This window comes from Prunus mume, linkage group LG8, assembly GCF_029339155.1.
Source record: "Prunus mume cultivar Tortuosa linkage group LG8, ASM2933915v1, whole genome shotgun sequence".
NCBI classification, from domain to species: Eukaryota; Viridiplantae; Streptophyta; class Magnoliopsida; order Rosales; family Rosaceae; genus Prunus; species Prunus mume.
This window is the reverse complement of record NC_142705.1, coordinates 3,715,508-3,741,078: the sequence shown is the minus strand read 5'-3', so window position 1 is coordinate 3,741,078 and position 25,571 is coordinate 3,715,508. Positions and strand designations below refer to the sequence as shown.

General features: G+C 36.3%; 3 protein-coding genes across 7 annotated transcripts; all 3 read right to left on the bottom strand.

Moving 5' to 3' along the window:
* Window positions 1-802: 802 nt before the first annotated feature.
* On the bottom strand, window positions 803-11,379 carry LOC103340827 (RNA-dependent RNA polymerase family protein). 2 transcript variants are annotated; one of them, XM_008244280.3, is made up of 19 exons: window positions 10,643-11,379; window positions 9,687-9,878; window positions 9,486-9,603; window positions 9,219-9,348; window positions 8,426-8,500; window positions 7,634-7,826; window positions 6,765-6,963; window positions 6,579-6,666; window positions 6,306-6,446; window positions 5,693-5,764; window positions 5,407-5,513; window positions 4,955-5,103; window positions 4,515-4,740; window positions 3,450-3,675; window positions 2,770-2,918; window positions 2,038-2,200; window positions 1,506-1,644; window positions 1,247-1,413; window positions 803-1,162 (listed from the first exon to the last, which is right to left on the bottom strand). In XM_008244280.3, the coding sequence occupies exons 1-19, from the start codon at window positions 11,112-11,114 to the stop codon at window positions 926-928; spliced, it is 3,243 nt and encodes a 1,080-aa protein (XP_008242502.2). In that variant the 5' UTR covers window positions 11,115-11,379; the 3' UTR covers window positions 803-925. The 2 variants fall into 2 exon arrangements, with proteins under 2 accessions (XP_008242502.2, XP_088898449.1); XM_089042323.1 differs by having other exon boundaries at window positions 2,782-2,918; window positions 10,643-11,256.
* A 3,139-nt stretch (window positions 11,380-14,518) lies between these two features.
* Window positions 14,519-16,354, bottom strand: LOC103340828 (uncharacterized). 2 transcript variants are annotated; one of them, XM_008244281.3, is made up of 4 exons: window positions 15,753-16,354; window positions 15,481-15,648; window positions 14,868-14,998; window positions 14,519-14,785 (listed from the first exon to the last, which is right to left on the bottom strand). In XM_008244281.3, the coding sequence occupies exons 1-4, from the start codon at window positions 16,246-16,248 to the stop codon at window positions 14,537-14,539; spliced, it is 1,044 nt and encodes a 347-aa protein (XP_008242503.2). In that variant the 5' UTR covers window positions 16,249-16,354; the 3' UTR covers window positions 14,519-14,536. The 2 variants fall into 2 exon arrangements, with proteins under 2 accessions (XP_008242503.2, XP_008242504.2); XM_008244282.3 differs by lacking the exon at window positions 15,481-15,648.
* An 876-nt stretch (window positions 16,355-17,230) lies between these two features.
* Window positions 17,231-24,019, bottom strand: LOC103340829 (golgin Putative 1). 3 transcript variants are annotated; one of them, XR_001678387.2, is made up of 21 exons: window positions 23,762-24,014; window positions 23,088-23,165; window positions 22,678-22,727; window positions 21,813-22,577; window positions 21,637-21,699; window positions 21,339-21,416; window positions 21,030-21,233; window positions 20,666-20,722; window positions 20,485-20,559; window positions 20,325-20,396; window positions 19,827-19,889; window positions 19,643-19,741; window positions 19,072-19,149; window positions 18,879-18,947; window positions 18,701-18,748; window positions 18,517-18,612; window positions 18,293-18,386; window positions 18,096-18,141; window positions 17,924-18,022; window positions 17,781-17,825; window positions 17,231-17,639 (listed from the first exon to the last, which is right to left on the bottom strand). XR_001678387.2 is itself a non-coding variant. In XM_008244284.3 (21 exons), exons 1-21 carry the CDS (start codon window positions 23,787-23,789, stop codon window positions 17,568-17,570), a joined length of 2,256 nt encoding a protein of 751 aa, XP_008242506.2. In that variant the 5' UTR covers window positions 23,790-24,019; the 3' UTR covers window positions 17,231-17,567. The 3 variants fall into 3 exon arrangements, 2 of the variants coding, with proteins under 2 accessions (XP_008242506.2, XP_008242505.2); XM_008244284.3 differs by having other exon boundaries at window positions 18,310-18,386; window positions 19,072-19,143; window positions 23,762-24,019; XM_008244283.2 differs by having other exon boundaries at window positions 18,310-18,386.
* Between the last annotated feature and the right edge of the window lie 1,552 nt (window positions 24,020-25,571).

The window sequence follows — 25,571 nt, the reverse complement described above, 5'->3', positions numbered from 1 at the left end:
TCAATGCCGTGCTGTCTGTAGTATATGCCTTGATTCTAAAATAAATATTTGTAACGGACAAAGTTTTGTTTATATTTCGATTTGGCATGTTATGCCAATACTTCTCTCTCTTTTTTTCAAAAAAATACAAGTTATAAATAAAATAAAATAAAAACTATCAAAGTGCTATAAATGATCAGACCAAAAAAAGTGCTATGAATGATATGCCAAGTGTTATGTATAAAGATTGAAACTTGACATCACTAATCTGCTTTATAATTCTTCTTCTCTTGTGAGCGTTTGACCAGTTTTTTCCTGGTGCTGTTTGAAATCAGATGAGGAGGCTGATGTTTGTGCAGGTTAAGACACGTATGGATTGAAGCATTGGCATGTGGTGAATGGTCGTGATTGTTGTGCCTACACGTCCTGTGAACAAACACATCCCAAGGTCCCTATCAAACGTTAACCTCCTCCAAGTAACGTGAACAAGGGTTAGCTAGTATACTACTGTACACACGTGAAGATCGAGAGCTCAGACGGCTCTGTGTCTAGTATTTATTTAGTATTTGCTATTTTTATTAATAATATGATTTATTTGCTCCGTTTAGAGCACGGGAAGGTCTGTTTGTCTTATTAATATTATTCCAAGGTATTGGAAAATTACCAATTGGTCCTTTTACAGAGTAAATGCAATTAAAAATGTGACACTTACGTATATTTATCCTAAGCGAGAGGCACATTCTTATCGTGTGAATGTCATTATTTTCTAAAATCCACCCATACTTTCCTCCTTATTTATAAAGACACGTGTGAATATCCATATGAGAGAATATATATATATATATATATATATGTATATATGTATACACACGTTAATGTTACAATATAATACATACAACATTTCTTGACAATAATTACGGATATTATGGTACACCTAAAATTTAATTTACACTAAGTCCTTCAAAACAGAGAATGAGACTTCAATAGTTCGGGCCCCTTGTTTATTCATATAATACTTGCAGAGGGCTGAACCTGCAACTTTCCACGCAAAGCAGCATTTACTAACAGCTCCTTGACTTATGGCATGGTCATAAGTCACCCGATATATTGCAAGCGCCTCATTGAATATTTCATGCAACGGCCTTGTACTATTCTCAAGGTCCTCAGCACCACCATACAGAATCTACAAATGGGAAAAGCAGTGAGCAGAACAGGCTCTGGCAAAATGTTTTGTTCATAATCCGGACACTCAAGTCTGAAGTCTCACCTCTTTATACTTTCTGTAGACCTTATCAGCAGCATTATTCTTGCTGTCTCGATCATTGTCCTGCATGGCAGAGCTCATTTCACTCCTGTAATGCTGGTGGTGTTCCCTCCATTTCCTCAAGCACTCCTCAGGGACTTCGACATCGAACATGGGAAGTTTCTTGACTTCTGAAGAGAGGTACAGAGGAAAAATAGCAAGTCAAAAACTTATGGACAGGAGCTTTAATAACCAGCTAATATTAAAAATACTTTTATCACACCTTTGATAGAAGCATCTTCTAAGTGATAGGCGTTCACTGTGTCATAAATTAATCCCAAAATGGACGTTGATTTGTACGAGTTTACCCTTTCCATGTAATGAGGGAACTGATTCGACTTCAATTCTTCAGGAATTACCACCTGTTACTCAGAAGTTAAATCAAAGTTTCAAGGCACAGCCAAATCACTTGAAAGGAAGATGTACTTCAAAGATTAAGGATCATGCAAACTGTAAATAACTAGCTACTGATTTCCTATATTGTAAAACAGGAGGAGGATGTGAATGTTCTTCACTCCATGGAAACTAAACAAAGGGTGAACTGAAGACAGACAATGAGTTCCAAACAAATGTGGCAGAACAAATCAAAAGAAACGAAGAGTACCCTTTTCCTAAACCAAACACCATATGTTTAATTGCATACAATAGGTACGCCCACTTATAATAACAACATACCGGAAGAAAGTAAAAAGTAACACCAAATCCCTATTGATACATCCTATTACAAAGCTGAAGCAACAAAAACCAGAACTAACCTTTCCACCTTTTTTTGGTGCATCTAGAGCTTCGTAGTATAAATCAACCAACCGCAGCATCTTTGCCTTCACACGGGCTTTCTCACTATTACTACTATCTCCTAGAATTAACAACCGATCCATCTTAGCCAGCCAGCTATCAGATGCCTCACTCATTGCAAAGCTGCAACAGATGAAATTGTTTGTGCACCAGAAACATAAGATTCACACAGTGGATGAAGTGCTAAATCTGTAGAACAAATGTAATACAAATAATAACACAAGAATAAACAGTACTGTTAAGTGTGAATCATAGCCAGAGAATGCTGTCTCAGTTTCAACAACAAACAGAGATATCCATCATCCAATACCATATCAAGAAGAATGGAAACCATTCAACTTGATTTATAAAAGTGGGAAGTTAATATTTTAATTTGGGCCCGATAAATAAGCATAGCAATAATTACATACACCAGAAAACAAATTACATTAAGGTTCAAGAATTACCTGATACTTTGTAACAGTCAACAACTTACTAAATTTTAAATTCTAATTCAAAGTTCAATTTTGCCAATATATTTAATGAACTATGCTTTCGTTACATGCATTTTAGACAATATCCAAAGGTACCACTTAGGCTAAAAGCATTACAAGATTGAGCAAATAGTAACTACAACGCATCAGGAACCTAATTAAAGCCAGAATTTGAATGCAATACAACGCAAATGATTATAAATAGAGTCAAATGCATACCTGGGTTCAAACCTAGTTTTCAAGAATAGTTTAATGAGCGCATCCTCTATATCATTAGGCAAAAGCTCACTGGGTCTAGGACTCGCAACTTTTGGAGTTGATGATGAAGCTTCGATCCAAGGTTCACTCGGTTTAAAACATTCCACAAGCTGAAATAATTCCAATAATAAGTGCTAAATACAAAAGGGAAACTAGATAACACCAATTAATTATGAAATACAATCACATAAGAACTTTGGCATATTTGGTATTCTAACACCTCATGTGCTGAAGTATTAGGAGTCAAAGTTTTTCTTCTCGAACCAGTTCAATAGGTAAAGAGACTACAAAACAGGAGCTCAGCTTTTGGAAAGACCCAAGTGACAAATTATTTCATTGACATCTTTCCAACATGATCTCACATCAGTATGGAAACAATTTAAGTGCAATCAAGCCACTTCAATCAATGTCATGCCCGAAACTTTTCAAATCCCTTTTTTTTTTATCATGAAAAGGTATAATAAACCTTAATAAAATGGTTATCTATTAAGGACAAAATAGAAAAACTGATAGTTAAGAGGTGTGATAAACAAAAAAATTTCCAATTCCATGCATAAATTGGTTAAGTATTTCTAGAGGGGATGTGCACGTCAAATTTTCAAAATAATGATAGAGTAACCACGATTAAGGTAAATGCCAACCTGAGGGTTTCTTGAGACCCAATAGAGATCACCGTCAAAATCTCCACCACCCATTTCATCAGCCACAGAACGTGGACCTTTGCAAGAGAAGAATATAGCATATTTGGCATTTCCGACAACATATTCTAACTCCTTCACGTACCTGGCCTTTAAAACATGGATATCACCAAAGTGCAAACCTGGATGCCGGTACACTAGTACCTCTCCCGACATTTGTCCGCTGTCACTGCACACATCATTGGGCCGAAAAGAGGCCTCAAGCTATAAGTAAACTATATTTATTGACACTGAACTACACATAGATGAAGAACTAACATAGGATAATAAAGAAAGAAAATATGTATAGTAACACCTTCAGTAAAGAGATACAATTAAGCAAATACAAATCATACAATACCATATTATACCATATACTAGAAACAGTTCTACATGGAACTATTAGTTCATATATAATTTTTTTTTTTTGGGGGTAAATAGTTCATAATTCATTAGAATATAATATACATTAGTACCACTATAATTTTCAAAGCAAGAAAATAACAAAATTTGTACAGCATAACCATATAATACGATCTTATGGTTATGGCATAGATCAAAGAATTTCTGTGTTAGTTGTAGGTTGGATAAATTTTTTAACTAAACTACAAATATTGCGATTACAGATTGCTTCCAATACAAGTTATAACTTTACACCTTTAATCTAAGTACCATGTCTCATATAGAGATAACCACGCAAATGCATTCCTTCTATTACACAAGTTTTAATTCAAGCAACTGTATTTTATAGCTAATGGGGCATGGACCAAATGATTACAGCAACAATAACGTCACCAATATGAGCATATCGTCGATTACTAGCTCCTATGATTCGAATACACATCAATTCTTGGGCTCCGCTGTTATCTGCTACATTTAAATGGGTTTGAGAAATGAGGAAATTATTGTGCTATGCAATAAAAAGACATATAATTAATCTAGCTACAGGATAACAGATGGTAAACATATCATCAAATTCTTGAATGGATTTTTAACAGGAGAGAAAAAAATGCCAGAAATCATACATACAGGATAACGCAAACTTCATCTCTTTCCAGAATCCCTGTTGGATCAGTTGTCCCCATCAACATATAACTCTGAGGACTACAAATTTTGCCTTTTCTAAGACTCTTATTTTCCTCTTTCTTTAGAATTGACAGACGATATTGCAAATATGATTCTTCAAGAGGAATACCAGAAAGGATCATTTTCACCGAACTGTAATCATCATCCATCTCACCATGGTTATAGGCAACTGAAAATACAGAAAATGATGGAAGGAAACCCATCAATAAATTCGAAATAGTGAAAGAGAAATAAGTGGAACATAAATGAAATAGGAAATGGCTAGAATGTTATTTAACCCATGGACAGATACCAAAGCAAGAAATTGGCTGCCAATTTGACCCCAAATGATTCAAAAGGAAAGAAAAAGTTACGATGAGTTCTAAGCACTATCAGCTTCACACCTTTGAATGCTGCACGCCTACTGCAGAAAACACCATGAGTATCTTCCAGATCTTTCATAAGTAACCCCATAAAGTACTCTTTCGGCACCCCTCCATGACATAGAAGTGCAATTAAATGCCTCGAAAAATATGTATTCCTATGTGATTTGCTGGAAGATGAAAACTTTTAAGTTAAAAATTACACCTTCAACAGTAAAATAATATAAACAGCCCAGCACCTGGCATTGGCCCTGTACTAGAAATTCTCAATTAATTTATGCTAAAATGTAATATCGTGTCCTTTTTTTTAATCATTTTTTCAATGTTAACCTTGAGAAAAGGTATCTAGTGATATGCTAATAAATGCAAATAAGTAATAACCAAGTTGACGCAGGACAACTGATTCTGAATCAACTGCAGGGGGTAAAAGCAATACAAATTACGCAAAGATAAGTTCTAAATAATGGATATACCTTACTTTGACTATTTCCAACGAATTCACTGTTTGATCATCTGAAATCGTTGGATCTCTCTCAACTTTAACCATTGATGGTCGAATCTGGATTGTTTTCGGTGGCAGCTACAATGTTTGACACTTACAATATTAGAAAATAAGAAAATGAAGAAAATACTATTAGTCAGAACTATTCCTTAAGTTTTTCATTACTATCAAGCATGAACCTGTTATTAGGGTTGTATTATCTCAGTTCCATTCAGTAATGATGAGGGCATTGTACAAGAGAATGACAGAAACCATACTGTTTTATTGATCAGAAAGGTTCCCTTCACAGCACGGCCTTCGTAAAAAAGTCGGAACTGCAAGAGCAAAGGCTACAGGAGAGAAGAGACAGAAGGAAAACAAAAGCAAAGGGAAATCAGTTGCAAGCAAGATAAGCCATGCACAGAGAAGAGTAGAAGACATTAGCATTTTGGATTAGGAAATGGAGAAACTAAGAAAACATGGAGTTGTGAGCCAAAAATTCAGAGAGACTCGACCCTTGACACAGAGGGAAGGAGAAAGAAAATATAGTCAGTTCCTAGGAAAAAACATAGAGAAATTACAATTGCAGAAGGCAGAGAGTCACACAGGCAGAGCAAGACTCTTGCACATTATGCATACCAAGTTTTTGGCTGCGTAACAGACTAATTTATACAAGCTGTTATACATATGTAAGTTTTAGCTGCATTTTTGCTAGATTATTATTCATATCCAGTAACTGGATACTACATTTTTATGCAAACATGTATTTCAAAATCTCTATTGTCAAATGCAAATGACGTTGAGGATAAATCAACTATGAGGTTAGTTAATATTTATTATTGCCATGCTTTAACCTTAATTTTAAATTACCTAAAACATAGAATCACAAACCTCAATGTACTCCTTACTGATATAGTCTCCTTTGAGTAAATCCTTCGGACAGAGTAAAGCCAAATCCTCAGATATGAATCCAGTTCCATCTGTATGTATAAGAGGCTTTCCATCTCTATAGATACGATTACCAGATTCATCCTGTAGTTTACACACACAAAAAAAAAAAAAAAGAATAGACTGCATTTTTAAACGGAAAAAATGAAACAAAGAAAAGGACATATAAGTACAAATAGGAAATGCAACATCCATTAAAAAGATTGAGGATCATACAAGACAATACTCATCATCAATGTCCTCAACCTTTACAAGTGACCAATCTACTACTAAGCTCTCTGTCTTTGACAAAATGAGTGAAAACCTGAATTCCCAAGAAAGATGGTACTTTAGAATCTTTATGGAAAATTACTTCTATACAGCATTAGAAAAGAAATTTTTGAGTAAAAAAGAATTACATACCTAGCCATGTAGTTTGACACACTAGACACAGTATGTGCATGCATAAAAATGCATCTTGTTTCGTGAATTTTTCTGTTAGAGAACTTATAATCTCCACTCCTGTCAATTGCGGCATTAGAGCCCACACAAACAAAGTAACACTTCACAGGTGATGAAGTTGGGTTTTTCTTCTTTTCTTGATTGCCACCATCTTTGAACACTGATTCAAAACCATGTCAATGATCAATTCAGCTAGAGTGCTCAACAACTCAATAAAAAGAACACAACATGTTCATGTATCCAAATACAGGTTAAAACTTCACCTGGGAGAACAGTTTAAATAACATTAAATCAGTTTCTGAATATCGAATCCCAAGTCTAAACCATGTGGTAATTCTAAATCCTATTTCTAGCATGTGAAGCTGACCAAAAAAAAAATCATATTAACTTTCCAGCTTTAAGAATGCCAGAGCATTTAAGAGCAAGTGAGCCTCAGAAGACATTTTTCTAATATCATCAGTGACGGAGTATAAAGAAATGTATCTGCATATGTGTTGATGCACAGAAGAAAAATGAAGTGAAAAAGACCCTCAAACACCTTAGCCTTGTTCCGGTTGTTCGGATGGTTTTGAAACCATACATATATGCATGCATGTCTCTCTGTGTGACCATTGTAACACGGAAAAGATAAACTACAATGATTTAACAAATTGTTCTTTTTTCACTCAAGCATGCATTGTATGAATATTCTATTTCATAGGAGGTAATTATACTTATGAGCCAATCAAGACAGGTAGAAGAGAGAAACAAAGCCAAAAGTGATTAGTGAAGTAAAACATTTTTAAAATTGGACATTCAAAATTCACCATATTAAGGCATGAAAGACATACCAAAGAACCGATATCGACGCAAACCTACAAGAATCCCTTCTCTTGCGACCTTGCTATAGTTGGCATAATTATGATCTTTAATGGCAGTTGGAACTTTCTCAGTCACCATATCGGAAAATTTCACCATTAAAACATTGTCATCTCCCAAAACTTTCTGCAGGAGAGTTCTTTTTGTGTTGTTTAGACAGGGTCCCTGAAGGAAATAACAATTTATCACTTACACAACATCTGCAAAATGACCGGTCAACACTGGCAACAGAAACATTATGATATTACCAAAAGACCAGTGGAAATTGCTTGTATTTATAGTATACATATTAGGTTCCGCATGTTGCTGAGCTGTAAAATTCAAACAAGCAATAAAAGAAAAAATCCATTTTCCAGAAAGGAACTGCAGACAGCTGATTACAATTTGCCGGTGAGGGTTTGCCACTACAACACATGTTTTGCAAAAATGAATTGCTATCAATTGGCACTCATGAAATCAAACCTAAAAGGTACAAAGTTTCTAAATACTTTTTAATGGGGTAAGATTCAAACGTGAAACCTCCCACAAGACCTAATCAGAAGATCTGATTCCTTCCGTGGACCCACAGGTATGACTGATAAGGCGATATCAGGTTTTACTGATACTGTGATACCTAATTTCATGATTGCATGTTAAACTCTGATTACCTACACTACAGATTCTGTCAGTAAATTAACTATTTCTCCTTGTGAGCAGGCAATTATGCATAGGCTAGCACATGATTGTGTGTGATTACACGTATACTGGGGGGTAGATGTGCAAACCTTGAATTTGTAGCTCCCATCCACAGAGACTTCACAATGATAGACGTATGTTTTTCCAGAATCCCAATCAAAAGTCTGCAGCACATCACCAACATGAAAGGGTCATTGAGCACATGTAGTAATGGATACGAGGTTGGATAATGCCAGTAATAAAGACACCATCAATGAGTTTTTTTTTTATAGGTTTTTTTTATAATAATTATAATTAAAAAAAGGTAAGCTATCAGTGTTGGGCTAGATTTACCCTTCCTTGAAATCTCAAGACCTTCCAAACTGTATAACAAGTTAATAATTAATTTTGGGACCTTTAAGTTAACCACGTGAAGTCTAGTACTACTTAACAAAACTTAAAAATAAAAATAAAAACGAGCAAAATGGTTTTTAACAGAATAGTTGGAAAATTATTAAATTTCTTCTCAGTAAGAATGGAATTTTAGATGAAGATAACTGGCTATGCAAACTCATTCCTACTCTCTAATCTGACAGGAAATGGCATCATTACTAGATACTAATTTACTTATTCATCCATTTATGTGTACTTGAAGGAGATTGCCATGATTAATTCATGCAGGGTTGCTAAGCTCCAATGATCAGAGTGTAAAGATATTCTGTAGCAAACTACCCAAATATTTTGAAATTCTTGAATTGTTAATCTTAGTGAACATGGATACAATTCCAATTTTCTTTCCAGGAACTAAAAACAAGTAGAGCAGGACAAGAGTCAAAACCAATTAGCAAAGATTATGGTAATCCACTAATTTATAGATAAACAAGAATTGAGAATGATCATCACCGGGTGTCGGTCTTTCGTGCTGATAAAGTTCCGACCCAAAGCTTCCCAAACTCTCCTCTCAAACAGTTGCATCGGCAAATCTTTCCAGCTCCTAATAGTCTCCGGCTCTAGAACTTTTTCTAACTTATTTCTGAAAAAAATAAATAAATAAATAGACATCCAAAAGCAGGTCAACGAACAATGTAATCTAAGAGGAAATGCAGAAGTAGAACCAAATAAGCCACAGAAGGAGAGAGGAAAGCAAAAAAGGAACAAACTTTCTCATACCCTCCAGCGTAATTCAATATTAGGAATTGTCTCCTGAACTCAAGTTCGCCCAGAGCTTCTAATTGTGCCTGCCCATTGTCTCCAGGTTGGTCTACTGAGGAATTAGTGGAAGTCTCACCTGTACCAACACACACTATATAGTTAATCACAACGAATGAAAAGCATTCCATTGAGAAAGTGATAAAAAAAAAAATAAATAACCTTGAGGAAAAGGTTGAGGTAGAGGCAGAGGGTCCTTAAAAAGTCGAACAGGAGTAATAGTTGAAGGAGGAGCAGATGATGGGCCTTGATACGGATAAACACGGAGAACTTTTGAAGGTGAGGCAGAGGAATAGGAATAAGGTGGCCTCAACCCTCCATGGTCTCCAGGTTGCTCTGTAACTTCCATTCTTACTGAGAATAAATTTAATTTCAAGGATATTTAGAACTAGATAGATATCAGCAACATGACTTTCTATACCCACTTATCTGTCGGGAGTATATTCATGCACTTGCTCATGATCGTGGTTTTGTTGAAAAATCTAAAACTGAAAAGAAATTTTATAATTTTTATGAAAATTGAATAATAGTGTAAACAAAATAAAATTATGATTTAAAGGTATCCATTAAACACCAAGATATGTAAAGGATTATAAAGCTTGTTTGATATTCAAAAGTTTTTAAACTCAAAAACATAATTTAAGTTTAAAACAAAGAAAACCTGCTGATGGCCTTATTTTTAAAAACTCAAACTCAAGAATAACTAAAAACCACCTCAATTATTAAAAATAAAAAATATCTATTTTTTCAATTTTTTTTTTAACAACCCACAAGTTTTCAAATTTTTAATATTTAAAAACAGTTTTTAAGTTGTATACCAAACAAGTTTTTGAATCTTAAAAATATATTTAAGTTCTCCTTATTTTTAAGAAAAATCAAAGATACCAAACGTCCCTAATAATTTGACCATGAAAATAAAAACAGGAGGCGTAAAGGGAGAATCAGATTTTCTTACTAACACGAATCAAAATGAAAACAGATGACCAAACGTAATAATTTGACCATGAAAATGAAAACAGGAGGCATAAAGGGAGAATCAGATTTTCTTACTGAGACGAATCAAAATGAAAACAGAAGAGCCCATGAAAATGAAATAAAGTGAAGTAAAAAAATCTGACCTTTATGAACAGGAGGCGTAATGGGAGAAGCAGACAATTGGGTTTGTAGAAGAGAAGCAGGGGCGGACTTTGAAGGAGAGGGAGAAGGAGAGGCACATTGATATTGTGGTTTATTACGGATCATCCAAATGATAAAGCCACCGAGGGTTTTGATAGTTTCCGCTTCGGAGATTTCACGGAGGAGTTGGAGGGCCTTCTCCTCGCTCAGAAAACTCAGCCTCAGTCTGACGTTTTGGTCTGGCTGGGGTTGCTTTCTGTCGTTACAAATTTGGTTAAGCAAATCCTCCACCGACGGAGGCAGAGCAATGTGCGGTTGCTGTTGTGGTTGTGGCTGTAGACAAACGTTGGCCATGGCCGTCTGGGGCTCGATCGTGCTGCTGTGAAAGCGGTTGATAGATGAAGATAAATGATTGGCGGCATCCTCCATCTGTGGGTGACTGCGTTTCACGTTCAAATTGCTGTGATGATGCATTTTTTTACACTACCATGAGCCAGCCCACAATCATAAACTTTCGACTAAATGGCTTCTTTTGTTTTTTTTTTGGGTCTGAAAACTTTCTACTAAACGGTAAGTCTCAAGTTTCAAGCTTCTATAAACCAAATACCAAAAAGTTTCAAGCTTTTATGGGGATATACGAGATTTTCCCTGACAGAAGGTTCCTACTTCGGACCAGATTTTTGATGGAGCTACTTACACTATTTGCTGTGCTTGGATTGACATGTCACTCAACTCTAGTTACTCTCTCTCACTCAAGGATCCTCTACCTTTTTATAATCAAGGAAATGCCTCTCATCTAATCGACTCTGACTCACAGTCACAGTGGACTTCACGCAGTCTCTTGTTTTTCCTTATAATTTCGGCAAAGTTTTCTTTTTTGGCTATAAAAGAATTTTGGTTTGTACATGTTAGACGAAGCTCCATTTTTGGACTTCGTTATTTCAATTATTTGTCGCAATTGAAGAACAATTCTTCAATTATTTGAAGACAAGTGGACCTTTTAGAGACATAAAACACATAATTCATGTTAACTTGTGTGTTAATTCTTTTAAAACAATATGACGAAAAATTAAATTATCATCTTCAAATTACAACAATTTATAAATTATTAGGTTCAAATGGTGACAATTAAAGCTGTAGTAGAGAATAAAGTGGAACTTTGGCCAAACTAAAGAAACCAAAATCAAAATTTGGCGCCTTTTTTTTTTGGGCACCACCAAGGCAAAGTTGCTGTTCAGTTGTGCGAAGCAAGCCATTCCTGACTTCCTTGAGAAGTTTGCAAACACTTCGTCACCCACCATCACCAAGTCTATGTCCATCTTCCGATCAACTTTTTCTTTCCTATTAGAGCATCCACAGTGGGGGGTGTAAAGTCACTTTTACATCTCCTTTACACTTTCGGGAGGTGTAAATATATTTTTTGCTCTAGTAGGGTGTAAATTCAGGGCATAGTTGTGGGTCCCAGTTTTTATGTTAACTTTTCTTCATTTTTCTTTTCTTTTCTCGGGTGAGTCTCACCTGTAAGGGATGTAAAAATATATGTAAATATACATTTTATTTTATATCCTCATGGTGGTGATGTATATTTACATCCATTTATATCTTCCCATTGGAGACGATTCCGATGACTCAAGTGTATATTTAACATACACTCTCATATACATCCTCCACCGTGAATGCTCTTTAACTTTTAGCGTTTACTTTTGTGTCACTAATCCATTGATTGCTGAGAAATATATGACATTATTGAGTCACGAACCAAAAGTTACATCATATCATATGCACAGCTCAAGATTCTCCTATCCTGTGGTATTTTCACTTGTCCAATCACCCTTCAAAGAGAAAGATTCTCTCACTTTAATGGAGTCATTGCTTTTCTGACTAGGAAAGATTTACAATTACAAAATAGTGAAAAAAAATTATGGGTATAGAGTAATTTAAAAAGGGCACCCTTATCTTTACTGCATTGTTTCTTATTCACCGCATGTCTTCCTTCCCCCAAGGCCCAAGTGATGATCTTGGTAAAAAAAATAAATTGTCACATGTAATATATTAATGTTTACTATTGGGAATTGAGAGAACAGATTTTGGCAGATGGATACAAATTATAATCGATCTCTGCTTTTTATAATGAGGGAAATGCCTCTCACGACTCTGACTCACAGTGGATTTCACACTAGTTTTTCTTTATAATTTTGGCAAAATTTTCTTTTTCTTTCTGTACTAGATTAAAATTTTGGTTTTTGTATGTTAGAAGAAGCTCCATTGTTTGTCTTTATAGTTTCTTCAATTATTTGAACTTTTTAGAGGAGTAAAACACATAATATGTGCCACTCGCATGCTAATTTTATTAAAACAATAACAAAAATTAGGTTTTTTTTTATATAGAAAAAAATTAGGTTATTATCTTTAGATTACAACAATTTATAAATTATCGGGTTCAAATAGTCTATAGCCACCAAAATCAAAATTTGGTACCTTTTTTTTTCTTTCTTTTTTTGGCACCAATCTTAGTACCGTTCATGACTGGATAAGTTTGCAAATACTTCATCAACAAGTAAGTATATCTTCCTTTCAACTTCTACTTTCCTATGAGCTTTTAGCTTTAGCTTTTATACTAATCCATTGATTGTTTCATACCAAAAGTTACATCATATGTACAGGGAAGAAAGAAACCCGCCATCCAGAACCAAAAACAAAAGAAAAGAAACCCGCCACTTCCATGCAGCTGTGCAGCTCAAGATTCTTTTGTGTTATCTCTCTTTAAAGAGGCAGGTCGATCAAATGGAATCATGGCTTTTCTGACTAGGAAAGTGTAAATTTTTTTGGTGTATGCTGTAGCTTTTCAAAATGTGGGATCTGCTTGGGCTCTAGGAGCTCTATGGTGAGGCTTTATATTATATAACCCCAAAGAGGTTGAGCCTCATTTAAGCCCCCCATTGAGGATGGCCATCCCCAATGGTTGGGGCTCTAAAAGAGTTTATAGAGCCCCATTTAGAGCTCGATGAAATCTTTGGGGCTCTAAAGAAATTACTCCCACAATGGGAGGCTCTATATTCATGGTGGGCTCCATATTTATTTAGGATGTAATTTGATTTACGTGGTTTTTTTTTTTTATTAACTATTTTACTTAAATGTTTGTTCATGTTATGTTAGTTTTTGTTTTTTTTGTGAACATTTCAACAACAAAAAAATCAAAATTTGGAAGATTTGGAAATCAACATTTTATTTCATAGATATGATACAACATGGTTAAATTAAAACAAAATGCACATACAAGATGCACGACATAATGTAGTTGTTTATATTCGTTGGCTTTGAAAAAGTGGCTTAACTATATAGTTGTTTACACAGCTTTTGAAAAATTGGTTTAGCATGCTGTTGATAAAACAAATAATTGGCAAGTATGGCCTTGTACAATCGCAAGGCAAGTGAGAAACCAAAAGAGGTGGGCTGCAGCATTTTTATTTTGCGGGACCCACTTGGTTTTAAGAGATTCAACCAAGCACATACATTTAGCTACTACTCCGATTAGGCTTCAAGTTTTATAGCCCCAAATTTACACCATTGAGGATGTCTTTTTAAAGAGAGTTTGTATTTATGGAAGCCTTGTGGTGGTTAAGCCTCATATAAAGCCCCCATTGGGGATGGCCTAATGTATATATTTGTAAGAAATTTTCACATATGCAAAGCAGAAAGCAAGTTTGGTTTGGATGTATAAAGCAAGCAGTGCCTCACAAACATTATTAGGATATTAACATTTTGCATGCGCATCCTTGACAAAGAATGGAGACAAAACCAAACTATACATCTTCACCCGGCAATCAAGCTTCACTTACTTCCGTTTACTTCTTATATTTAGATATTCCACTAACACATGCCCTCAAACCCCTTCATCACATTAATTTCAATTTCAGGTGTTTCTCATCCTTGTAATTTGATTTCGATAACATAGAAAGCACTAAAATAATCGTCACAAGTAAGCAGCTGCCCAACCAAAACCTAATCTTCTTTATTTTAGCTCTCTGCAATTGAAGTTCCTCCTCCGTGGTTTTGATATGCCGTAATAGCATAGGAATGATCTGCTTGGAACGATCACACATCTCTGGGTCCGCCCACTCCCACAAATCACTTCGACGACTTGTCTGCATCATTGATGAATTCTGAAAAAAGAAAAACTACAAATAACAAAAATAAAACCCATCAAATTAGCATTATAAAACTCACCCCTTGTGTGCCACAAACATAGAACCTCCTTCCAGGATTGAAATCTGTCCAAGACGTCCTTAAGATCGCCTGTTTTCCACATTTACAGTATTTCCCCAGCACAGCCTCGTGCCACATCTCAGCACCACCATCTGGGTTACCAAATTTTAATTTAATAAATTAGGTCAAATCAAGAGGGAATATAAGGAGGGAAGGGAGAAGTGGTGATTTTGCCCTTCAAAGAGGGCTCACGTGTGTATCATTATCATGTGGGAAAACTGAAGTCGAAATAAATGAAATCATTCAAAAATTTGACGTCATGCCCCAAATTGGCCATTTTAAACAAATTTGTATCCTTAACAGCAGTTTAGCCTTACTAATATTATATGGAGTTGGTATCATGAAATTGTGTGCTTGTGCCTGCATGTGAAGTACACATTTAGAAGATCTAGCTGTGTATGCTTCATCAAAGTAAACACGTTCATTACTAGAACTGAGGAATTAGTGAGAGTCTCACCAACACACACGCAGACTCGAACGGAGACATAATATCTTTTCTTGTTTGGGCCATCGATGGATAATTAATCACAATGAATGAAAAGCATGAAATTGAGAAAGTGAAAAAAAATAAAACCTTGAGGAAAAGGTTGAGGTAGAGGCAGAGGGTCCTTAAAAAGTCGAACAGGAGTAATAGTAGAAGGAGGAGCATATGATGGGCCTTGATACGGAGAAACACGTAGAGCTTTTGAAGATGAGGCAGAGGCAGAGGAATAGGAATAAGGTGGCCTCAGCCCTCCATGGTCTGTAACGCACATACAGACAGACAGACAGACATGGGTTTAAAACATCATGAAATGAAACAAAAAAAACCCACGAAAATGAAAGAAGTTAAAGTAAAAATCTTACCTATGTGAACAGAAGGCGTAAATGGAGAAGCAGACAATTGGGTTTGCAGAAGAAAAACAGGGGCATACTTTGAAGGAGAGGGAGAAGGAGAGGGACATTGATATTGTGGTTTATTAAGGATCATCCACATGATGAAGCCACTGAGGGTTTTGATTACTTTTGCCTCGTCGATTTCATGGAGGAGTTGGAGGGCCTTCTCCTCGCCCAGCAAACCCAGCCTCCGCCTGACGTCGTAGCCTGGCTGGGGTTGCTTTCTCTTGTTACAAAGTTGGGTCAGCAAATCCTCCACCAACGGAGGCAGAGCAATGTGCGGTTGCTGCTGCTGCTGCTGCGGTTGTGGTTGTGGTTGTATACAAGCATCGTCGGCCATGGCCGTCTGTGGCTCGACCATGTCATTGCTACTGCTGCTGTGAAAGTGGTTGATAGTTGAAGAGATATGATCGGCGGCTTCCGCCATCTCTATGTAACTGCGTTTCAAATTGCTCTGATTATTCATTTGCACTTAGCTTTCTGGTCTGACTAAATGGTAACTCTCAAGTTTCAAGTTTATGTGTAAAACTGAGGCAAAAGATAATGCTTGTCAGAATAATTTTCTATTAAGCAGTAGGTGAGATTTATACAACAAAGTTCCTTAGAATCAGGTTCAAATAGTGACTATTAAAGTTGTAGAGAATAAAGTGGAACTTTGGCCAAACTATAGCCACTAAAATCAAAATTTGGTCCTTTTTTTTTTTTTTTTTTCCTGCACCAATCTTAGTACCGTTCATGACTTGAGAAGTTTGCAAATACTTCATCACCAAGTATATCTTCCTTTCAACTTTTACTTTCCTATGAGCTTTTATACTAATCCATTGATTGTTTCAGACCAGAAGTTACATCATATGTACGGGAAAGAAGAAACCCGCCATCCAGAACCAAAAAAGAAAAGAAACCCACCACTTCCATGCAGCTGTGCAGCTCAAGATTACCTTGTGTTTTCTTTCTCTTAAAAGAGGCCGGTCGATCAAACGGAATTATGGCTTTTCTGACTAGGAAAGTGTAAAATTTTTAGGGGGGGATACACGGAGGTGGTGGCTGGTTGGGGTTGGGAGGAGAAGGGGAGAGGTTTTATTTTAATTTTGAAATTTCTTTTTAAGAGTTTTTTAAAATTATATTAATATTGTTTATTTTTAATATTGTTTATTTTCAAAAGAAATGAATTTTTTAATAATTCCCCTCAATAAGTAATGGCAGTTAGAAGAATTTGACAGAAATTGGGCAATGTCTTTGAATTGCTTGGAATTGATAACCAAACATTTCTTGGAATTGATAACCACAGAAGCAGCACAGGACCAAAAAATGACTTTTTGCCAATTACAATCGACCTCTGCTTTTGAACCTCTGATAATAATAATAATGATGAGTATACATACACGTGTATTTCACATTCACAAGTTCAAGTCACCAAGTAATTCCTGAACAAATACAAACTAAGAATATAATGAAAGAATCAGCAGTTGCTATATATATATACGTATATATTTGCAAGAAAATTTCACATCTGCAATGCAGAAAGCAAGTTTGGTTTGGATGTACAACGCAAGCAAGCAGTGCCTGCCTCACAAACACTATTAGGATATCAGCATTTTGCATGCGCATCCTCGACAAAGAATGGAGATAAAACCATCCTATATATATCTTCACCCGACAATCAAGGTTCACTTGCTTCCGTTTACTTCTTATAATTAGATATTAGACGCATCACTCTTGGCGCATTTTATGCTTGTTGAACTTGGGAAGATTTTTGTGGGTGTGGCACGAGTTGCTTCCACCCAATCATGGTAAGTTAGTGTTAGCAAGTCCCATAGACTCTGCAACTTCTCTTGCAGAAAAATTGTCCGCTTGTGCCTGCATATAAAGTACAGATTTAGAAGAGCTAGTTATGTATACTTCATCGAAGTAAGACGTTATAAACACGTTCGTTACTAATATGATATGTAATTGGTATCATAGCTTCTTATACAAATTGCGATGAAGTAGTATGCATACCTGAAGGCGATGCAGCAAATACATCAAGAAGAGATGTACAAATACCTGCACATGAATTATTCTGGTTATTTTGTGATTTGATTCACTCCACATAGTATGTCTGCATAGTTAAGACTCTTTAAACACATGTTTAACTGTTTTACCAGGTAGAATAGCAAGATAAGTCGAGCTGTTGGATAACGCCAGAGAAATCTTGTGGCCCTGACAGCTCCTGAATCTAATAGTTTTGCTGCCTTCTGCAACTGCATGAGACAAGGTGAAACATCAGAGTATGAAAAGGAGATCAAGAATAATGATAGATAAGAAAAGATGTACCTGTATGCTTGCCCCAGCCATATGGCGGTGATGCAAGGGAAGAGGCCTGCAGATTTTATTCTTTTATTAAGCTTCCAAAAACTAAAATAACTATGAAGCCATAACATACATTTATAAACTAACATGTATGCAAGTGCATTGAAGTAAAGATGTAGGGGAGAGATATTGGCAAAGTATAAAGAAAGAAAATGCATTACTTAGAGAGTCAACATACTCAAGTGCCTTCATTTCAGCATCTTCTTCCCAGGATGCTGATGCTCGACGGGGAACTCTACTCCTTTCTGCCTCTACCTGTTCAATATAAAGTGAATTTAAATGCAGAAGGGAAAAAAATGCGATTTTTAAAAATAAAAACAAAACTGGACTCTAGAATCTATATAAAGCCTATCAACCAAGCAGCATAAAACACCTAGGGACAGACCTGTGCTTCCTGGAGACGCTTCAATTCCTTCTCCAAGTGAAACTCAGCTGCAGCTTTTTCACTAGCCATGGTTTCTAATTGTGTTTGCTTGTAGTACTGAATAATAGATGGAATAAGACATCTCTTCATAAAGTACCGATATGTAACTGACCATGTAACTAAGTATTTTTTTTAGTGAGATTACCAATAGATCAGTTAGTTCACGGTAGCGCTTCTCTAGCTCCATGTGTTCCTACAAAATGGCAAATATAACCAGTAAATAACATAGTGCTTAAGGATAATTCATACCTAGTAGAACTCATTATATATTTTTGAGAGAGAGAGAGAGAGAGAGAGAGAGAGAGAGAGAGAGCAGATATCACCTGACGCGAGTAATGCTCTGCATCCCTCTTCATGGCAGCCATTTCAACTCTCATTTTTTGCATTTCGGCCTGAAATCAAGCATATCAATAAGTGTTATAAAAACAAGTTGTCGAACGAGGCAAATAAATTCAAAACACAAAGATACAAATTGATCATAACAAAACTGTTAGGCAAAAAACAAAGGACACTTACCTCCAAAGAAGAGAGTTTCCCCTCTGCATCCCTCTGACCTTGGCGTGCACGTTCCACTTCTTCCTGCCATGCCTGCATCTTAGTATCCATTACTGTAAGTGAGTACAATAATAAAGTGGTATTTAATTATCCTCAACTGATTGTGCCTATACCAAAGCACTCTATAATATATCAGAATGAATAATGCACATAAACAATCACAAGTTGTCCTTCTATGCTATTTAGATTGTAGGCAAACAAAACAATTAAAATTACTGGAGTTAGAAGCTTGGCAATGTGCTAAATATCAGACTAAGGATACAAAAAAGAATATCACGCCTATAAAAACCTGGCATGAGAAAGAGTTCATACACGGGCCAAAGTAAAATTTGGATTCGTACTTCTAACACATGACATATGTGACAATGAGACAGGTACTTATTATTACCAAGGGGGAAAAATCTCACTTGAAGTTCAAAGTATAACTAAAATGTAGTAAATTTCATGGATCAAGAAAAATAAATTCTCCAACTGAACTATGGAATAAAAAATATGAGAAGGGGTTCAGATCTAAAATCAACAGAAGGAATACCTGAATCACTTGATTTGCCTCTTCTGGTGACTTCTTTTGCCCACGCCGAGCACGAGCTTCCATATCTTGCAGCTCTTGGTTTAAATTGGCACATTCAACCTGATGGCATATAGTATTATCATCCAAGAAGCTCCACCAATGAACAGAAACGTCAGTACAAAATAATTTAGAATGTTTGTTCTACCTCAAGCAATGCCATCTTCTGCTCAAGCTCTGATGCCTTTGCTGTCCTCTCATCTGCAATTCTCTGAATAGGGAAGCATTTACAACAATCAGTAAATTATGGTCAAACTCACAGATTTATATTGCTCTTGGGAAAAAAAAAAAAAAAAAAACAGAAACACAAGAAAATGCAAGATCTTCCCAGACAGAACAATGAATTGTAGGCCGAACTCTTAACTTCATAGATGCTTACACAAAGTATAATTCCCATGATAAAAATCTCAATGAAGAACAAAAATTTGTAAAGAATCAAAATGGTAACAAATTCATTAGATATAAAAACCTTACATGCAATTGCATTGCTATAGTGTTCATGTAAAAGCAAGCTAAGAAGGGTAGTAAACATAAATGTATACAGAGACATGGAGAATAAAAAAAAATTAATCTTATTAAAAAACAATGTGGTAAAAGTATTCTCATTAATACAATGAGTCACAAACTTGAAAAGGGCTTACTTTACCTGGATCCTCGCAAGAGCCGTGGATGCCTCAAGGGCTCTGTGTTCCAATTCTACTTCCCTTTCCATTGCAGCCTGTTTTACAATAAAGTGATCATCACAGTGCACTAAAACAACCAGGGAGACAGAAAATTATTATTAATAGTTTGTTGTAGATACAAACCATTTTGGTAGCATTATGTGCGGCACGCTCTTCTTCTGCTCTCCGTTCTACAGTAGACAACTCCTCTCGTAAAGCCTGAAGAATATTTTCTCACTAATTTCAGAATCTAATAATAAAAGCAGTATATGCAAGTATATGCTAAGGGTCCAAATACAAACAAGGAAGCATCATACAATCTCACCTGCATCATCCTTGTCTCGGATAGTTCCCTATTTCTCATGATAGACTCCATGTTTGCCTGATATATAAAATTAATTAAGTAATTCAAAATAAAGTATAACTATTATCAAAGCCTCACCCAGTCGAAAATATAAGTCAAGAGCATCCAAAGTTGCACCAGTTTCTATAAAGGGTAGGCCAAATAAGTAGAAGAATAGAATACTGAAAAAGTTGAACGTGGTAATTCAAGCAAACGAGCCCTTAGTATTACTAAAGCCTCTTCCCACTGTGTACCACTGACAGTGGTAGAGAGAGAGAGAGAGAGAGAGGGTATGAGGAAAGGAATATTATACATCCATAATTAAATGTGGTGGGTGTAATGAAACCTGCAGCGAAGCCAGATTCCCTTCAGATAAAGCAGCCTGTTTCTTCAGTGCATCCATGGAGCTGACAAGTGCCTCAATTTCTGAATTTTTTGCAGCCAAGGCCTCAACCATATTTGACTCTATTCTTGTCACATCACTTTTGGATGCTGACAAATCTTTCTGGAGCTGTTTTATGCGAGCTTCATATGACTTATTCAGCTCTCTCTATCAAAATAGCAGTCAACAGGTAAGACCAAAGCAATATATATCATATGCCTCTACGGTTAGAAATTCACTTAATCCTTGAAATATAGCAGGAATTTGTCTCACCTCTGACACAAGAAGTTCCTCTAGCTGTGCATTTTCAGATTTGTATTCTTGAAGTCGGGATGAAAGTCCAGCACAAACCTAATAATCAATGATAACCAATGGATTAACAAAGCATTCAAACAGAAAACTTCTAAAGGAAGCAGAAAGCTTGTTAGAGTATGCATGAAACAGGTTCATCTGATTTAAGGTTGACCTTTTCTGAGAGACTAACTGAAAGAAAAGTGGCATTCCTACTTCAACGACTTATGACTGTAAATCAAACAAACAACGAAGAAAAACAGAAATTAATAGGGCTTACCCTTGCTAACCTTGCCTCTTTAGACTGACCAGTGGAAACAGCAGTTTTAAGCAATCCTTGGGCCTGCACACCAACTAAAAAAACTACTCAATAATAGCCTAAATGGCAAGGTAACAAGATTCACAGCCAAAATAAATGAAGTACGCGAGATATTCACCTCATAGTAAATAACTTACCTCCTCAATTTGATCCTGTTCCTGTACTTTCACAGGAGTGCTACCAGCTTTATGGTCAACTTGCTTACTTTGATCCTGTTCCTGTACTTTCACGGGAGTGCTACCAGATTTATGCTCAACTTGCTTACTTTGATCCTGTTCCTGTACTTTCACAGGAGTGCTACCAGCTTTATGCTCAACTTGCTTACTTTGCTCAATTACTGGTTCCTCATTACCATCAGCAACTTTAGATTGAGTTTCTCTATTACTGATGGCAGTGGTAGTTGAAGACTCTGTTCTATTTTGGTCAGTTTCTGGATGTACATCTGCGTCTCTAGAGTTGTTATCTTGGCCAGCATCAACTGATTCAACTTGATGGTTTTCATCCACAACCTCAACTTCTTTGGCAGATAATGGAAAAGGATGTTCTTCATGACCATCTGAGGGAATCTCATTGACAAGCTCACCATTTGAAGTTGAAGTAACAGCTTCTTTATCAGTACTAGTTGTTGACGCTTCTGCTTCATCAGCATTATTTTGACCAAGTTCAATTGCTGTTGTCTCTGTTAAAGGAATGCTTACTGTGGAATCTTTCTCAAGATTCTGTTGCTTCTCATTGATGGGTTGACTTGAAGGATTTACCGATGGTGTCCCATCATTGTCATTTAAATGAGCATCACTGTCTATTTCAGGTGTCGCATCTACTTGTGATGTCAATATACTTATCTGTTCGGGTGCAGAATCACTTGTATTAGGAGATTCATTCATGGACTGTCTCTTTTGAGCCTGCAAACAACCAATGTGGGAGACAAAGAAGTTGATAAATATCTATATATCTGCGTTTGTGAAACAGTACTCCGTATTTTCATAGGTAATCTGGCAATACCTTGGTCTTTGACTTTTTCCTCTTGGCTTGAGATCCTTGCCCATTGGAAGCTTCACAAGAGGAAGACAAAAATAAAAATTAGAAACAGACATGGTGGTCTTCAAATTATCTGACAGACAGTAAGTTGATAAATTGAAGGATGAAACATGAACATTCTAGGATTCATTACCAAGGCTCTAAAGTGCGTCTTAACAGTACATTTTAGGAAAGAAGAAAAGAAAAGGAGAAGGGACCAACTAGATAAGTGGGTAAAGTCACTTGGTGTTATCCCAACTCAAAAGGACTTAGACTAGGGATGGGGCAGTTTATGGAATGGAAAGCTAATACGTAACCCATATGTGCAATGGAACTCCAAACCAAAACAAAAGAAAATGTATATAAAAGATTCCAAGACAATTCAAAGATAATACCTGGTGACTGGGTAGCCAACTGATCGTCTAACTCACTGACAACCAGCTTTGCCCTCCGATCGACAACTTCAAACAGATCTGAGGCCAGAGAAAAGGTGACAAACTTTTACACATCAAGGGCAGAAGAAAAGACACATTATTATAAGGATTTTGACGTGGGGCTTGTACAAGGATGATATAGAGAATAAATGATCGTATTGTACAAATGGATGGTGCAGGCACTCTTTTCTTTTTTTATGAAAACTCAAGAAACTAGTCTTGAACTGAACCAGGGACCTAGACTGAGCTGACCAAATCTCTCTAGCTCACTTTCAAGTCATTTCACACAATTCATGAAATGTGGCAACTCCCAGTTTTTGGGTTTATCAGACAAGCAAATGTGTCCAAACTGAATTCGATATTCAACAATTAACTCCAAAATGCTATTCAAGAAACAAATACCCAATGCCAACGGCATCGCAATTATCAGACATGCAAATCTAAACCTAACCCCATTATTGCTACTTTACGCTTATCAACCCCAAACATCGTCCCGCATTATATCATCCACTAAACACCTCGAATAATTTCAATCAGCATAAGATCAAACCCTAAACACATTCCAAATCTAAATGAAAACCAAATTAAATATTAAAAAAACCAGAAAATTAAGAGAAAGAACAGAAGATCCAAACCTTCAGCAGCTTTGAGCCAGGAAGACATGGGAACAAACCGAATTCGGATCTAGCAACAACCGTGGCTTAGAGACCGACTAATGGAGCTTCCATGTAAGAAATGGGAAGAGATTATCAAACTTCGTGAAATGCGTCCCCTCAACTCGCAAGGGGTGAAGAAGGCAGCCGTGACTCGTGACGCAGTTAGTTGAGAAGGTTTTGCGCTAACGAGTAAAACTGAAGAAAGAACAGAAACAGAGAGACGAAGTTGTTCAGGTGAGATCGCGACCACCGTATAAATGGGCTTGGCCCAAGTTACGAGCCCATCCAACAAAAGCAATACGGGCCTTCAAATCTTGTAAACCTCCAAACTCAGGCCCAAATTTAATCGGCCTCTCCATTACTTCTTTAGCTAGGCACCCGTCATTTTTCAATCGGTTTTTAGTGTGTTATCATTTTTTTCCTTTAAAGATTGGGCTTGAAGGGTCTTTTTATAAATTGTAAAGTTATCATGGGATTATATGAGTCACCATACAGTAAGGGGTCGTTTGGTACGGTAAACTATCATGGACTGGACTAAATTATAGGACTGTCTTAGATTGGCTTGGCTTGACATACGTTCGATAACACTTGTACTACGTTTGGTATAGATTTGATTGAACTATAACTAAATTTTATAATAATTTTTTTTAAAGTAAGTTTTTTTAATTTTTTTTATTTTTTTTTATTATTTTTACTTTTCTTCTTCTTCCTCACAACGAAAATGAAACTCCCCCTCCTCTGTTCAGTTTCTCTCCTCCCCTGCCTTCAGCTCCCCCCTCTCTTTCATCTTATTCTTCTTCATTGTCTCTCTTCTCCTCTTCCTATGTCTAATTTGCTCTTTATTTATTAGTTCTATTTTTGATATCATTTGTGTTTCTTTTCTGTTTTGCAATTTGTTTTTTGGATTTGCAAAGAGAAGTAGAGAAACAGAGTTGAGGAAGAGGGGCACATCGATGATGTAGTGGGTTTGTGTGTGGTGTTTTTTCTTTGAATTTCGATCGGGTTATGGCTGATTAGGAACGATGATGTAGTGGCTTTGGAAGATCTGGGTTGTGGCTGGAGGAGAGAGAAAGCATTTGTGGTGGGTGGGTCTGTTGGCTATTGGTGGTTGCGGCGAGTTCGGCGGGTCTGCTGGCTCTTGGCTGCTTGGGTGGTCGGTGGTTGTGGCTGGTTGCTTGCGCTTGGGTGCGGAGGTGTGATAAGGAAAAGAAAGCTAGTGAAGGCTAGTCCTCCCTTTCCACACGGGTCTCACTAAGAACACCTAAGGAGGTGTTTTTGGTGGGGCCAGTATTAACAGTCCTACTTAAAACTAGAACCAAATGAAAACAAATAAGGGATAAAAATTTATCCAATCCAATCCAAGCTAATAAGGTGAAACAAATGAGGCCCTAAGGGCCTTATTTAGGTGAAATCATATTTCTTAACTGTTGAATCAAATTAACTAATTTGATCTAATGACTAGCTAATTAATTTCATCCAACGAGTAAGAGATATGGCCTCCTCTAAAGGCCTTAATGAGACCCCCACTATAAAATTATGCGGGATTATATTTGGCGTACTCAAAGTATTGTTATCAAATAAAGAGAATAATAAAATTTCGTTAATTTCTAATTTTCTATTAACTGAAAATCAAGTTGCGTGGAGGCTGGATTTTGATAGGGATGTTCAGAAACCACAAAATGTGGTACTCAAACTTTGTATAATTATTTTGGGCAATGAACTTTATAAGAATCTCAAGATTTTATCACGTACAATTAAATAATGGTTGAATCAAATTTTGGAAATTGAA